Source organism: Cyanistes caeruleus, chromosome 1 (assembly GCF_971803275.1).
Source record: "Cyanistes caeruleus chromosome 1, bCyaCae1.hap1.1, whole genome shotgun sequence".
Taxonomy (NCBI): Eukaryota; Metazoa; Chordata; class Aves; order Passeriformes; family Paridae; genus Cyanistes; species Cyanistes caeruleus.
Window position 1 is genome coordinate 127,119,878 of NC_141701.1, and position 14,127 is coordinate 127,134,004.

Below are 14,127 nucleotides of genomic sequence, written 5' to 3' on the forward strand. Positions count from 1 at the left end.
AGTTTAAAAAAAAAAACAGTCTTTTTTACATTGGTGTTTATATTCTCGTACTCCATAGTCTGTCAGTAATTCTGAATTACTGAAACTCCAGTTGTACTCCCACTACAAAACCAAACAATATTTTACAGACTTTGAAAAAAATGCAGGATATTGATAAATGCATAAATTATTCAGAACTGTTGAGCTGTTATGCAGCATACACAGAGAAGTAATTACCCTTCACTAGGTTGTTCAAACAGGTAACTGAGCTTCTCACCAAACAGCTTCAAGTGGAATGTAAGAGTTCAGAAGCAGAGCTCTTAGCAGTCCAAAACTTCATCACCATTTTGAACAGCAAGCAACTCACCTACGATCGAGTCTACCACAAACCTTCCTGTAATCTTTCTTAAAATGTAAGCATGTTACAGTCTGAATTCTTCACATTAGAACCTTCATAAATAGTTAACTGTTTGCTGTGCTCCTCTGACGTATTTATGGAAGATGTTTGTGAAGTTTCACAAACAAGAGGGAAAAAGATATGTAAACAAACAAAACCAATTTTCAGATAAATCCTCAATCCCTCCACAGCCATCAAACAAAAACAAAAATTGATGTAATGAGTAAAATGAAGGTAGTTGTAAAAGCATGACATCACATGCCTCCCATAGGTAAAGGCAGGCCACTCTACTCTCACCTTTATCACGGTCATAGAGCAAATCTTCTGTTGAACAGGGGCTCCCATCCTGAGATTCAGGAGGGCAAAAGGGAGAGACACATGGTGAGTGACTGCTGCAGCTGCTGCTGCGCTCCTGGACAGACGGAGTCTGAGTGTCAATGCTTCGGGTACTACTACTACGATAGTGAGCAGGTAAGGGTGCCCTTCGACCGTCAGGGATATCCAGAGGCTGCAAGAGAAACAAGCAATTCCTGTTACAGAGAAAAGATCAAACTCACAAGCAATGTCAGCCTGTAGTAGTCATAAGCAAAGGCCTTAAGAACAAACCTGGCATTTTTGAAAGAACAGGAAAATCTCACACAAGAAAATAATGCAGTGTACAATGGATACAGCATACGCTAATTAACGGAGTACTGGGGCAATGTGCCCCAATGCAAAGTTAACATCCACACTTCAACACATGCCAGCGTTATGTTTTTATGGTTTTTACAATAGTTTAAAAAAGCAAAGTTCCCTCACTAATTATATTTAGTATTACAATTTTCAATAAAGGTCACTGCTATTATAAAACAAAAACAAGTACCCCGACAGAGATCACATTTGGATAAAAGCGAAAGTAGAAAATGTCAAATACAATGGCGTACTATTGCCATAACAACCAACTGAATTACAATCACAAAAGGAAACCATCCAGTTTTGCCAGTAAGTTGCAATTCTCCAGCGCACCCCTACATTCCATCCTTCCATAGATGATGCACACAGAGGCTTGTAACAAGGCTCACAAGCTTTGTCTTGGGCCAAAGTTAGTAAGCTCTGCTTGCCCATGTCACCCTAGCTGGCACTGGCCAGGGTGATCCTGTATCCCATTCTGCAACATACTGCATAGACATGTTCACAGCAGTAGATTGGCACGCTCTATTTACTTGTCCTCCCCAATGGAAAAGTAGGTTTTTTAATAAAGACAGTGCTGCTTTAAATGTAAGAAATCAAGTGGGAACTGGAGTCTTGCTTAGAAGCGAAGGGGAAAAAATGTCAGCAAGATTTAAACAATTTTTATTCTCACTTCAGCGAGAACTGCATCCAAACCACAGAGAACAGCTTAAATGTTCTAGCTACAAAAAATTAATGTCTTTTTCCTTCTCACTTCAAGTGAACATTTTTATTTTATTGCCTCTCTTCCGCATATATTCCAAAACTGTAACAGCTTGTTCCAGAGCCTAAAATTCAACCCAACGCTTTTGCTAGCAACGAAGACATGACACCTAATGGCTGAGTATCACATTCTCCCCTTTTCAGCAACAGTCTATCCAGAAAACCACCACACATTACACAAAGAGGCAGACATAGCAGAGCAGGAAGATAATTTTCTTCTTATGAGCCTTCCATTTAATACCATTTCACATTTCAAATAAGAGCAAAGAAACACACTATAAAGAGAACATTACAGCTGCTCCATGAAACGCTGTAAGGTTTGGGCACAACTGTGTGGTCTGTTCCAAGAGCTCAGTTCACATTGTCTCTGTGTTACAACATGACTTGGTGTTCTATTCCCATCACCTCCAACAGGCCCTGACTCATTCAGTGCACAAGGCAGACCCGCAGCATTGTAGCATTTGTTACACAGACAGAAGAGAGAAAACAAGACTGAAGCTGTAGAAAGAAAGCAGTCTCATAATTATCATAACCAAACCAACAAAGAAAAAAAAACAAAAAACAAAAAACAAACACCCCACAAAAAAAGAACCACCAAACGCCCATCAAAAAAAATGCCATGCAAAACAGCATTTTGATTTCCCTCTCTGCCACAAAAAATCTGTGAGATGTCAGGGGATCAACTGAACCAAACTCTGTCCTTTATAGAATCTCCTCTTGATGCCCAGTTTATACAGGTCTGATTTGCAAAAGTCCTCTGCAATAACAGATGCAGAAAGAGACTACAGGAGATGCATTCTAAACTCCTAAAATGGAATGCAATATCTTGAGTTACCTGAAAAACTACGCTATAGAACCCTGATGGATTTGTGTTTCCCCATCCACAAATTGTAAATATCTTTCTTATCACATAACTGTGATGCAAAGTGAACAAAATTTCAGATACACTCCTATTATAAAAGAGTAAAATCTCAGGAAAAAAATTCATATTTCTAACTTCAATGCAAAGTGTAACAGTAAGCATAAGGACACAAAGGAGGAGAAAAGAAAAACACCAAACAGCTGCTCATTAAGGGCATACACCATGGTCTACATAACAGGCAAAACAAGGATTCCAGGGAGGGGAAAAAAACCAGTAAGTGATCACATAATTAAAGACTTCAGGATAACGCAGATGTTCTTCCACTGGAGGAACACTGTAGTATCAGACAGTCAGGAAGTATATCCCACATGACATATTTCAACTCCCCTGAACTAAAGCCTGAGGTACAAAAGTACTCTGTATTTTTAGACAAATATCTAAATACACACACAAGCAGGAAAAGCTAAATATTTATCATTCTCTCCAAGTGCAATAACATTTAAGGCATAGAAAATGCCAGTTAGTATCTCAGATTACTGTGCTTTTGTATTTGTCTTTTCCTCAGTGCTGACAAACTGCAAAAATCCCATGAAAATATCAACTAGAAGTATTTTACTTGTTAAAGACTTCATGTATCAAACCTGACCAATGTAAAAAAATCACTTTTGAAGTTACTTTCCATGAGTCATGTCTGAACTATTCCAAAACTGAAGTTCTCACAACCTTACAAGATAAGAGATAGGGTAACTAATTTGGTACAGCTATTAGTTTCCATAATGCCCAGTGCATGCAAAACAACTAGAAATTACTGCATTCTATATGCTATTTCTTGAAGAGTTTTTTCAAGTAGGTCCAGTCATGTATTAACCCTATGCCAAACACATTCTGACAGGACACTTGTCCATCCCTATGGGATGCGTGTTCTTGGACACAGTTATATGCTGCTCTAATCTCCCAGCAAAGGTATGAAAATGCTCCATTTGACAAGCATGCATTTCTTTAATAGACTGCTAACATTCACCAATCTGTTTTCAGCATCAATATTTTTTTGCTGGGAAAAAAACCCAACAAACTCTACTTAGAATCAGGAATCCTACCAGTCTGTAATAATATTATCAATGGGAGTGTCCTCACAAGCTGTACATCTGTATGGGAGGAAACTTCTTGAGAGCAAAGCATTTGAATGCTATTGATTTAAAAACTTTCCCCTGGACTGGAACACAAAGGCCAGTGTAGGAAAGTGCTTCTTCCTGTTGGCATCAATGAAGCCATCCATGCATAGGATAAGGTGCAAGTGCAAAACCCATAAGGTATCATAGGAAGGAACACTTGGAAAAAAAACAGTTTACAGAAGAAGGCTATGAAGATTTAAGTAATGATCATCTGCATCTGTGCAAAGTAAGTAATTTTATTACAGGATTAGGTTTCCAGAGAGGTACATAAAACCACCTTGCCATCTCCTTCCAGAAGTATTAGAAATCAAACAAGGAACACAGTAATCAGTTTACTTATGCTGTGTGATAGTCCATCAAAATTTCTGTATTTCTAATTACTTCTGTATACTTGATAGTTCCAGTAGAAAGTTTTTCCTAACAGGAGGCCTATGAACGTATCTGTGCTCTGCTACAGGGCACTTTTCATGACTTCAACTATTGTATGCCATAAGAGGGAACACCTTTTATCTCCTAATCCCTACAAAAAGTCCATCATCTTATTGTACCTCAGTCACCAACGGCTGTTATGGAATCACAACAGGATAAAGAGCAAAAGCCTGCAACAACTTCACAAAAAGCTGATTCCACCTTGCAAGTTATGGTGAGAACAGAGACACACCATCACACCTTGTCAGAGTTAATCAGCAAGTTATAAAAGGAAGGAAAATATATCCAAGAATTTTGAATAAATGCATTAGAACATGAATTAAAAATTTATTAATAAATTTGAATAGAAAGAGGGGATTAAGAAGTGACTCAAAAAGGACAAGTTAGTTTTATGAAAGCAAAAACAAAACACCTTCAGGTAACTAAGCAAGATGAATTTTTTGAAAAAATACAGCTATGGCTAAACTGCAAAGAATGTATTTTTTTTAAAAATATTTGACTACTATGCAATCTCTGTAAACTTTATAGTCAACTGGATTTTTAAAATATAATGACACAAAGACATTCCTAATCCTCAGTTATCTCTATGAAACACAAAAATACTGTGACAATACACAAGTGGTTTGGGTTTATTTACTTTCATTACTAAAATTTTAATCATCATTAGGATGTTAAAACAAGATTAAAAAAAAACTCAAAGAAATAACAGAACTACATCAGCATGAGTTAAGACAGAAGACATATTCCAAAGCAACAAACTATCTTTGCTGTGCTTTTAAAATAGTTTCTACAAATACAAAATGTTACAGCAAGAAAGAATGGCAGAAAAACGAAAGAAAAACAAACAGGTTCACTAGCAGTGGAACCAGTGAAGTTTGATTTCCTCTGTATTATCTTTTGTTCAGTAATTCCTAGCCTTTAACCTAGCTTCCCCCACCTCCCCAGGCTAAAACACATCTAAATAGTTGTATTAGGAGAAAGTTCATCAGCAGTGAGACTGAGTAAATTATCATCTTGTTCTGATCTTCCATAAGCAAACTAAGACTTTGTATTGTCAAAGACAGCGCTAGGAGTCCCACTCCAGGTCCCGCAAGACCAGACTTAACAGAAATTAACAGTTACATAGCAGGAAACAATCCTCTGCCCACAAAGATGGACTTGACTTCAAGGGCAATGTCTGATTTATGACTTTCTTTTGTGTCTGAAGCTCTCGCCAGCTGAATGTTTGCAGGAAGGGTTCACTATTGCCTTGGCTGCGTAAACTGACGAGCACCTCTGGCCCAAATCCAACAATGCACTTAAGTATGTGCTTAACTGTTTTGCTGGATCAGTGTCAGTACATTCAGTAACACAGGGGAGCTCTGCATCCCAAGCAATAAGCTGTTAAAACCCAAGGACAACACTTACAAGGATGATTTTTCTGATAGATAAATGAAATATCCTTCAACTACAGAAGATTACAACTCCAGCCATAGCAACATCAGTGGTGCCACTACAACACACACTTCTTTGTACTCTCTTTGGAGATGCTGCAACAAGGCTTATTGAGCTGGGCTTGCAGTTTGCATGTTTGTTTTCTTTTCCTTATTCCCCTGGTACAATACACACCTCTTCCAAAGGGATAAGACAGCCTTAGGAAAGAAAACTTAGCATAAAACTACTATGACAGTATTTCATTCTTAAGACTGCTTTGTCCACACAACTAGGTGTCTAGAGAAGCCAAGACTACCCCAAAACTTTTGAAGTTTACTACTGATAGGAAGAACTGCAAATAAAACGTTTCAGAATCTCAAACCTCTGATGGAAGTTTTATACCTTGACTCGTATACTGAATTGCTATTACATAACTATTCATGAGAAAAGCACCTGCATCTCAGAGAAGATTAGAAGAAACCCGGGAGTACTTTATTCCACAGCAGAAAATTTTCACTGACTATTTAGAAAACAGTGGCTGCAAACCACGTATTTCACATTTTAAGCATCATCTAAGCACTCAACTCCTCAATGAAAAGTCCAATGCTCCAAAGCAAAGCTGCCCCATTTGGCAGTATTTCCCATACAGAGATCTCCCATGACACATCACAGAGGCTTGGATGGCAGTAAAATGGTCCACATCCATTGTATGGAAAAAAAAAAAACATTACAACCAAAAAAGAGAGCATAGCATTGGGAACTTCCATCTTGCTCAAGAAAAAGAGTGCAAAATGAAGCAAATATAACAATCTTCCATCTCTAATTACTTATTAATGCAGCCTGAAACATCTGAATGTTCTAACACTTGTATTTCTCACAAAAACTTTCACATTCTCTACAGAAAGGGCACTCTAAACAAAGTAGGTTTGGCCAGAAGCCCTTTAAAAATAAAAAACAAAAGCAAAAAAAACTCCACCACGCTAAAACACTGAAAAAAAGTTTTCAAACAGTTCTTTGAAGAAAATTATTTGTAATTTCAGCCACAAGGCAGGTTCCTCAAGAGGAAGGTTTTCCTTATGTTTATAGATTACAAAGAGATAACAACCATAAACATGTTACTTTATGATTACCTTGGAAACTTCTTCTTTTCCACTGTTCTCCTTAATGAATACTTTTTCCAGTTCTGGGCTTATTCCTTCTACATTACACGGCACACGTGAAGCAGTTGATTTTGGCACTGAAATGTTTGACAGTGGCATAGGGACAGATCTGGAAATACAAGCCTAGAAGGTAGACAGCAACATGATTTAAAGATTAAAAACAGAATAAAGGCAGAGGTCTGAGACCAAAACTAAAAACATTACTAAGTAAGAAGATGTGTATTAATTTTGCCATCTAGAAGAGATTTTTTTACTTGGTGAATTTAAATAAAAATAAATCCATATATAAATCAAAAGCCAAAATAATCATCTCCGCTTAACTCAAAGAAGAGTTGTATAACCAAATCATTCTATGACTTCACTTGGTAGTAAGTAGACAGGTGTATGTACTTTCCAGAGACACAAACTACAGTTTAGACCACAGGGGGAATGGGGAGCACATGGGGCCCTGATGCTCATGTTTTAACTGGGATCAAAAAGGCATTTCATAACATTCCTAAAGCTTAATGACTCAACTGAAATATTCACTTAATGCACTTTTACTCTCTTTGGGTTGGCTTTAGCAAATGAAAAATAAAACATTCATTTTGAACCCTTAATTTCATTAGCTTATAGCTTTTCAGAACTTTATGCCGAAGGTCTTAAGATAAATCATCTTGAGTTTAAGAAACAAATGTGTAAATAAGTACAAATATGATTTTCAGAAAAGCCTGTTGAGTGGAGCTCTGTCACCAACAGGAAACATTCACAAGAGTGCACACAAATCTTGCACTGTCAACCTTAAAAGCTTCACCTTGGCAGCAGCTACACTGACAGCCATTAAGTGCTCACGTGTCAATCCGTGTGTTCTGCTCACAGAATAACAGGATGCTTAAGACAAAATGTAAACTTTTTTTTTGAATCCTTATCAAGGGAATCTTGCAGATTGTGCAGCTCCCAAGGTGCAAGTGATTTGTCTGCAAGCATTCTCTGACTGCCAAAACATACTGCCTGAAGAATGGCTTTATCAGAGAACATCTTCCTGAGAAACCAAAATGTTACATGAGCAATGACAAGGTGAGCTCCAAGTACTAAAGAATGTTTCCTCACAGCATATGTCCTATGTGGGTTTCAATCTATGCCAAAAACTGTCTGCTATGTGACTATAATGGCACGGGTACTTGCAACAGCCTACTTTGAGATGTAAAGCAAAACCCTTTTCTATGCAAAATGTAGTTAGGATGTTTTGTTATCAACACTAACAGGTTCAGGAAGAGCACCAAATTCCTACTGTCCTCATGCATTAGGTTATGACCACATGGTTTTATCCCCACAGAAGGAATGTAAGGAATCAGCCATCACAGCTCAACAGCTGCTGTGACTAGCTACTATAGAATACCAGAAAGATAAAAATGTACTCAGGAATTACTGGGACAGAACCAACATTTCAGGTGTTCCAAGACTGGCCTTTTGGTTACAGGGAATCCAAGTTAAGGATCTACTACTATAGGTAAAATTTAATCAGGACTCAAATATCTACACTCTCAAATAAGCCATGGTTAAATGCCTTCTACAAGTGCCTTAAGATTTATGAAGATACTGGCTGAACTTCACCTGAGCTTTAGAACTGTAACTGGGTTTCAATTTTGCTGACAGGTTTTAATGACTAGATCATGACTGTTTTGGGCATCCTCCACTGCACCTTTATTTTCTATTTCTCTGTTTTTATTTTTTAATTAGGTTTCAAAACTGATAAGCATGTATCTTCCAGAGGAGCTTTTGAAAGTTTACCACAAAAAATTAGTCTTGGAAGCAAGTATGCATTCCTAGAAGCACAGCCTTATTTGGCCATGCCCACAACTTTTACAGCATCATAATATATTTAGTTGCTATCCTGGTGCAACCCTTCTTTTATTATATGACGACCATCAGATAAACTCCAGTGAAGGTACACCAGTATCAGACTGTTAAGCACTTCAGTGTACCACACAAGAGAACAAACACAAGAGAGATGGGAAGGCTCAGCAGGCTATTCAGCCAACCCTGATAAGGTGGGAGGCTGTTAATACAAGGAACTACCCACTTACCTGAGTCTGACTGATTGCTATATGGTTGCCATGGAGAGGTGACTGACGTTCCTTCTCTTTGTTATGACGACTGCTCTGCTTACTGCGCTGAAGCTGCTGCCTCAGTTTGGCAATCTGCTGGAGAGAAGTTCAGGTGAAGCGAGAATGAGTTATCATAACTGTCCAAATCTTCACACAAAGTGAATCGTGGACATTTTAATCCTCTCTGGAGGATTTTACAGGCATATGGGAATACTTTTCCTTGAAGTATGAGCATTAAAGCCTCTTCCTGCTTATCAAGTACTTACTCCAAAGTATCTGCCCTATTCACCAACCTGAATATGACAACAGGCTAAGTTTATTTACTGAATTTCCTCAGTTACACACAAGCACTGTAACATCTGATGCAAATAAAAGTAGTCAGAATGACAATTTGAAGCATCTTCTAACCTATAACTGGTTTAAACTGGGGGCTTTGAAGCCTACAGTTTAATTTGTTTCATCTTAAACCTAAACAAAACCTTTTAGTGATAATTCATCATAAAAGTAAAGAACCTTCACAAACAACTGCCATTCAAAATGTACTGTTCATCTCAAAACCCTTATTTAATACATTTAATAGCACTTCCCTGCAGGCAAAATTATCACAGATTCCTTCAGGCAGATGGAATTATCTTTCCTGCTGTCTGCTGAAAAGATGTCTAATCAAAAGTTACATATTTTAAATGTCAAATGCAACTAAAGCCATTATCCATCTGACCTGCTCCTTAACAAGAAACCAGAAAATTTCATTTCAGGATTCCTCTACTTATTCATTCCTCCTGGGAAACTTCTACATGAAAGAGAGTACTTACCTCTATAAACATTGTCTCAGAAGTTTAGACTATGTGCAAATTCACACAACAGGTACAGACACTACCTTAAAACTGGATAATTTGTTCCCTTAGGCTCAAATCCCACTGGAATATAAGGCCATGCATGGCCCCATTTCATTTTTAACTCAGCTAGAGACACAATTTTTTAAAACCTGAAGGGTAAGTAAGGAGAATGAATGCACATGGAATTCATACATCAGCTGGAAACTAACCTCTGAGTGACAACTTACAAGTACATGCACTCTGGTTATTTCCAAGAAGTTAAATATATCACTGGTACTCTTGCAAAGCAACTCTGTGGCAGAGAATCCCTTCACATCACTCTTCACAGTGTCAGAGATGACAGTGCTTTGTGAAAAGGACTGCATAGAGCTCTGCTGCAGGCTGTGAACTCTTCTTTGTGCTGTTTCTGGTAGCACTCACAGAAGAACAATCTATCTTTAAGGCTTCATATAAAGTTTTGCGACAGCTCGTTACCCATACTTAGAGAACTGCTACTCAGAAATGGCTGAATACTTTGATCTTTAAACAACAGACAAACAGCTCAACATTTCCAAAAGGGTCTGTATGTTGAATATATCCAGAAGAACAGAGCCATAATACAACTGCATTACTTGCACAGATGAGCTACATTTAGAGAACTGGGACACCAAACTCTTGATCAAAGGTGCAACTCGAGCATCAAGTTGCAAGAAAATTTGGAGTCTGAAGAGGTGTTTCATCTCTACAAAAAATAAGCCCATTTGTCTAGAAATTTCCCCTTTTCCTTGTAGGAGTAACAGCAATTAGGAACTTAACTCCACAGATGAAAAAACATGCAGGTAACTAGTCTGGTAAATATACACACATTACAAATATTTGTGTCTTATATTGGAATGTCGAAGAATGGGGAGAAATGGGAAATAATCTTTATCTTCCCCTTTAAAAACAGAGGAGAAAAATTATGCCCAAGTCGGAAGACAGCTGTGGACAGAAATGGCTGGCTACAAGAATAATCAGAAAGCAAGATGAGTGCTGTATATAAATCTTTCCTTCCTACTGCCTCTCCTTGATTCTATGCACTTCCTCCTAAGTAGAAAAGTTAAATAGACTATTTTGTTTAATTTTAATGAAATATGATTTCTGAGCTTTCCTCAAGAGCACACTATGAAAAGAAAATATCTACACAATACCACCTCAGAGATGTGTCTGACTGATTTCTGTCACAAATAAGCTTGCAAATCTTTGAGGACATAGCCTCTCACTGTAAGATTTGGATAGTGAAAGCTCTAAATGGGAGAGTGTTGATAGGCTGGTATGTTTTAGGGTAGCCAAAAACCTTGAAGCTCTGATGTTGTGAAAGGAATCAATGGATCCCTGGAATTTAAGGTTTTCTCAAGCCACCTCAAGAGTATGTGTATTTTGGCAATCAGTAGGTTCTTGACAGTAGCAAATAAAAGAGTGCTTGGGTCACTGAGGAAAAACAGAAGATGGAAAATTGTTGGTTTGACTGTATCTGGAGCCAATATGATCTCTTAAGCCAAACAAACAATGCAATGAAGAAACAGATGTGTCTTCTTAGATCACATGTCCTTAGCCCTGAGCTTGCAGGACCCTAGCTGTCCATGATGTGGTAGTTACGTTTGGACAAGAAAACAAGAAAGTAACAACGGGCATATAAAAAGGAATCTGCCATTTCCTATTTATGCTGCAGATCTAGGAGACAGAGGCTGGCTGGCACAGACAACCAGCAAGCTGGCAGTGTTAATGAGTACAGGCAGCAGAGAAGCACCACTAGAGAACCAAACATAAGCAAAATGACCTACAGACAAGTGTGAGCTACAGTGATTCTTGCAAAACAAATATAATTCATGGAGTAAGAAAAGAGTCTGAAATCCACATAAAGTCCATATGCCTTGATGGCATTGCTTTACCAATTATCTCAAAGAAGCAGCAGATCCTGTCTCTCGGGCATTCAACTGATGCAGCGAATATGAGCTAGGGAGTCTGCTGTGCAAAAGAAATGGGGCCAAGTGAGTGGTAGCAGGAACACAGGCATTTGAAGATCCAGCGTTTAGACCAGATCTGAGCAAAGAAAATGGTGCCAAGGAAGTGGCAGGAAAGGAACCATGCGCTACACTGCAGAAACCAAAGGGCAGTAACAAACCACTCCATTTTCACCAGACAGCTAAGAACAGAAAGGGTTTGGGACACCACTTCCCTCACACACCCAAGTACTGAGCATGAATGTGACTGGGGTATACACAGTCATATTAGGGAACATATGTGAATCATCACAAAAAGATCTAATCTGTATCCTAAAGCACCTACTTACTGAAGACATTTAAGCCTTAGCCTTGAACATACATGCACTTAGATCTATAACATGTGAATTATTTTAGTATACCATTTCAAATGCTCTCCCCCTGCCTACCTAACTTGAAGATAAGCAGAATATTCTCATTAGAAAATACAGCTATTTTCTTAGAAGATACAACTGAAAGTAAAACACAGCTAAAAAAAAAAAAAAAATCAAGGAATTCATCAAGGAGTAAACTCAATTTGAATGTTACTTCCAATGTTCAAATGCCATTTGTTATTTAAAACTGTTTTACTACATTTCAATGTGTGAACATATACGGTAGTAAATTTCAAAAGATATATTTTAATTCACATTTGGCAAGTATTCTCATGTGACTGCATGAAGGGAGAAAACAGAGCACAGATCTGTGCACATTTCCCAAAAAATTAAGAAAATTTCAGCTTTTGCTCTTCCAGTGACTGTTCTCTGCAATGTTGCTGATGCAGTGGAAAGACTTTTCACCTATTTTGAAGTCATTTATAAAAAAAACCCCACCAACAAAAAACACTGAGAAAACAGAGCAGTGCATCAGAAACCTACACAAAGTCATTCAGGGCACTAAGTTTGTTTGGTCTTCATGGTTTACTGTCAGCCAAAGGTAAGATGACAATCTAGGATTGTTAAACAAACAAGTCAGGAAAACCCCCTACAAATGTATTTTTACTGTAGCTCTAAGCTGTACAATAAATAATATGAATTTTGTCTAAGCCACTTGTGATATGCATGGAGACTAATATAACTAATGGCACAAAACTGAGAAATAACCAAATTAGGTCAGTTCTTTACAACATTGGGATAATCTGAATATCCTGGCAATTTTTCCCTTTTGAAGACTAGAAGACTTTTAGTCTAGACACAGACTAAAATGAAGGAACCTGACATATCCCACTGTACCTCTCCAAACACTGACTATTATTTACCAGTCAACAGGCTGTATTTCTACAGCTCAGCCTACACAGCACTGTAACTTCCTATTGCTGATCAAGCCACAAACTCCTTGTTAATGAGTGAGCTGCATCTCATTAATGAAATGTTTAATAAACAAGTTAACCAGTAGGTCAAAGAGCAAAACAAGCATTAGAAATTCACCCTAAACCTTTGAATACAATCTTTCAATTGGTGTATGAAAGCACATTAAGCATCCCAGCTCTCATATTCAATTCTCTTTTATTCCTAAGTCCTTTTCAAGTACTCTGTTAGAGCAAAAGGGACCTTCCAATGGGGGGCTGCTGCTATCTGTATAACAGATACAGCATAGAGAGCTGCTTAAGGGAAGTGAAAAATCAGCTGTCTGAAATACATCTTTAAAAACCTATACAAAGCGAAAACGACCTCTTTTAAATAGAGGGATTTTCCCAGTTCTGGGTAAGTTCCAGTTCAGGGTAAGCTATAACTAAAATTGTCCTTGAACAACAGCAACAGAATTTCAAACTAATTATTCAGGTTGAAAAGTGCCCAGTATAAAGACTGATAGCAATCTTTATCTCCTAGTTAAGACATGTATCTATAGAAATAATGTTAAAGCAGTGTGACATCATCTTATACAAGTTACACTTGCAACTTCTTAAAATCAAGTAATAGAGCCCTTCAGAATAAACAAATTCTTCAAAAGTAGATAAAGGAAATTTTATATTGAGGGCTAGGGACTTCTAAATTTCTAATAGACTCACTACAAGAAAGCAAATATATCTATTTTCGTGCTAGATAGATTTAATCCTGACACACACCTATTTCAATTAAGGGCAAAGTAAGTTTCACTACCCAAAGTGAAATCCTTTCTGTAAGTGGTAACTCTGAATTCATTTGCTTGCTTGGGATGTTAAATCCACACATTCACTTTTACTTTTTAGAATGTAGATCTTTAAAAAAGAGCTACCAGCTATATGAAATAAACTTATTTAATTTTAATAATACTCAAATTAGCCAAGGAAAAAAAATATTTTTTAAATTAAAATACACAATCTTTTTTTATCAAAACTAGTAACTATCGCACAAGTGTTTAGCTAGTTTACAGTACCAACAT

General features: G+C 37.5%; 1 protein-coding gene across 4 annotated transcripts in view; it reads right to left on the reverse strand.

Annotated features, from left to right (window-relative positions):
* The window catches only part of GLCCI1 (glucocorticoid induced 1), a 53,449-nt gene that overhangs the window by 8,967 nt on the left and 30,355 nt on the right, over nt 1-14,127 (reverse strand). For 2 of the 4 annotated variants that reach the window (XR_015277763.1, XM_086856036.1), the window contains exons 4-6: nt 8,910-9,023; nt 6,814-6,966; nt 674-884 (exon numbers count right to left, since the gene is read on the reverse strand). Coding sequence is in view for 2 of the 4 variants with exons in the window: in XM_086856036.1 (XP_086712162.1) it covers nt 674-884; nt 6,814-6,966; nt 8,910-9,023 (478 nt within the window). In the remaining 2 variants the exon portion in view is untranslated. Of the gene's footprint in view, nt 1-673; nt 885-6,813; nt 6,967-8,909; nt 9,027-14,127 lie in introns of all 4 variants that reach the window. The other 2 variants (XR_015277762.1, XM_086856028.1) reach the window with 1 other exon arrangement.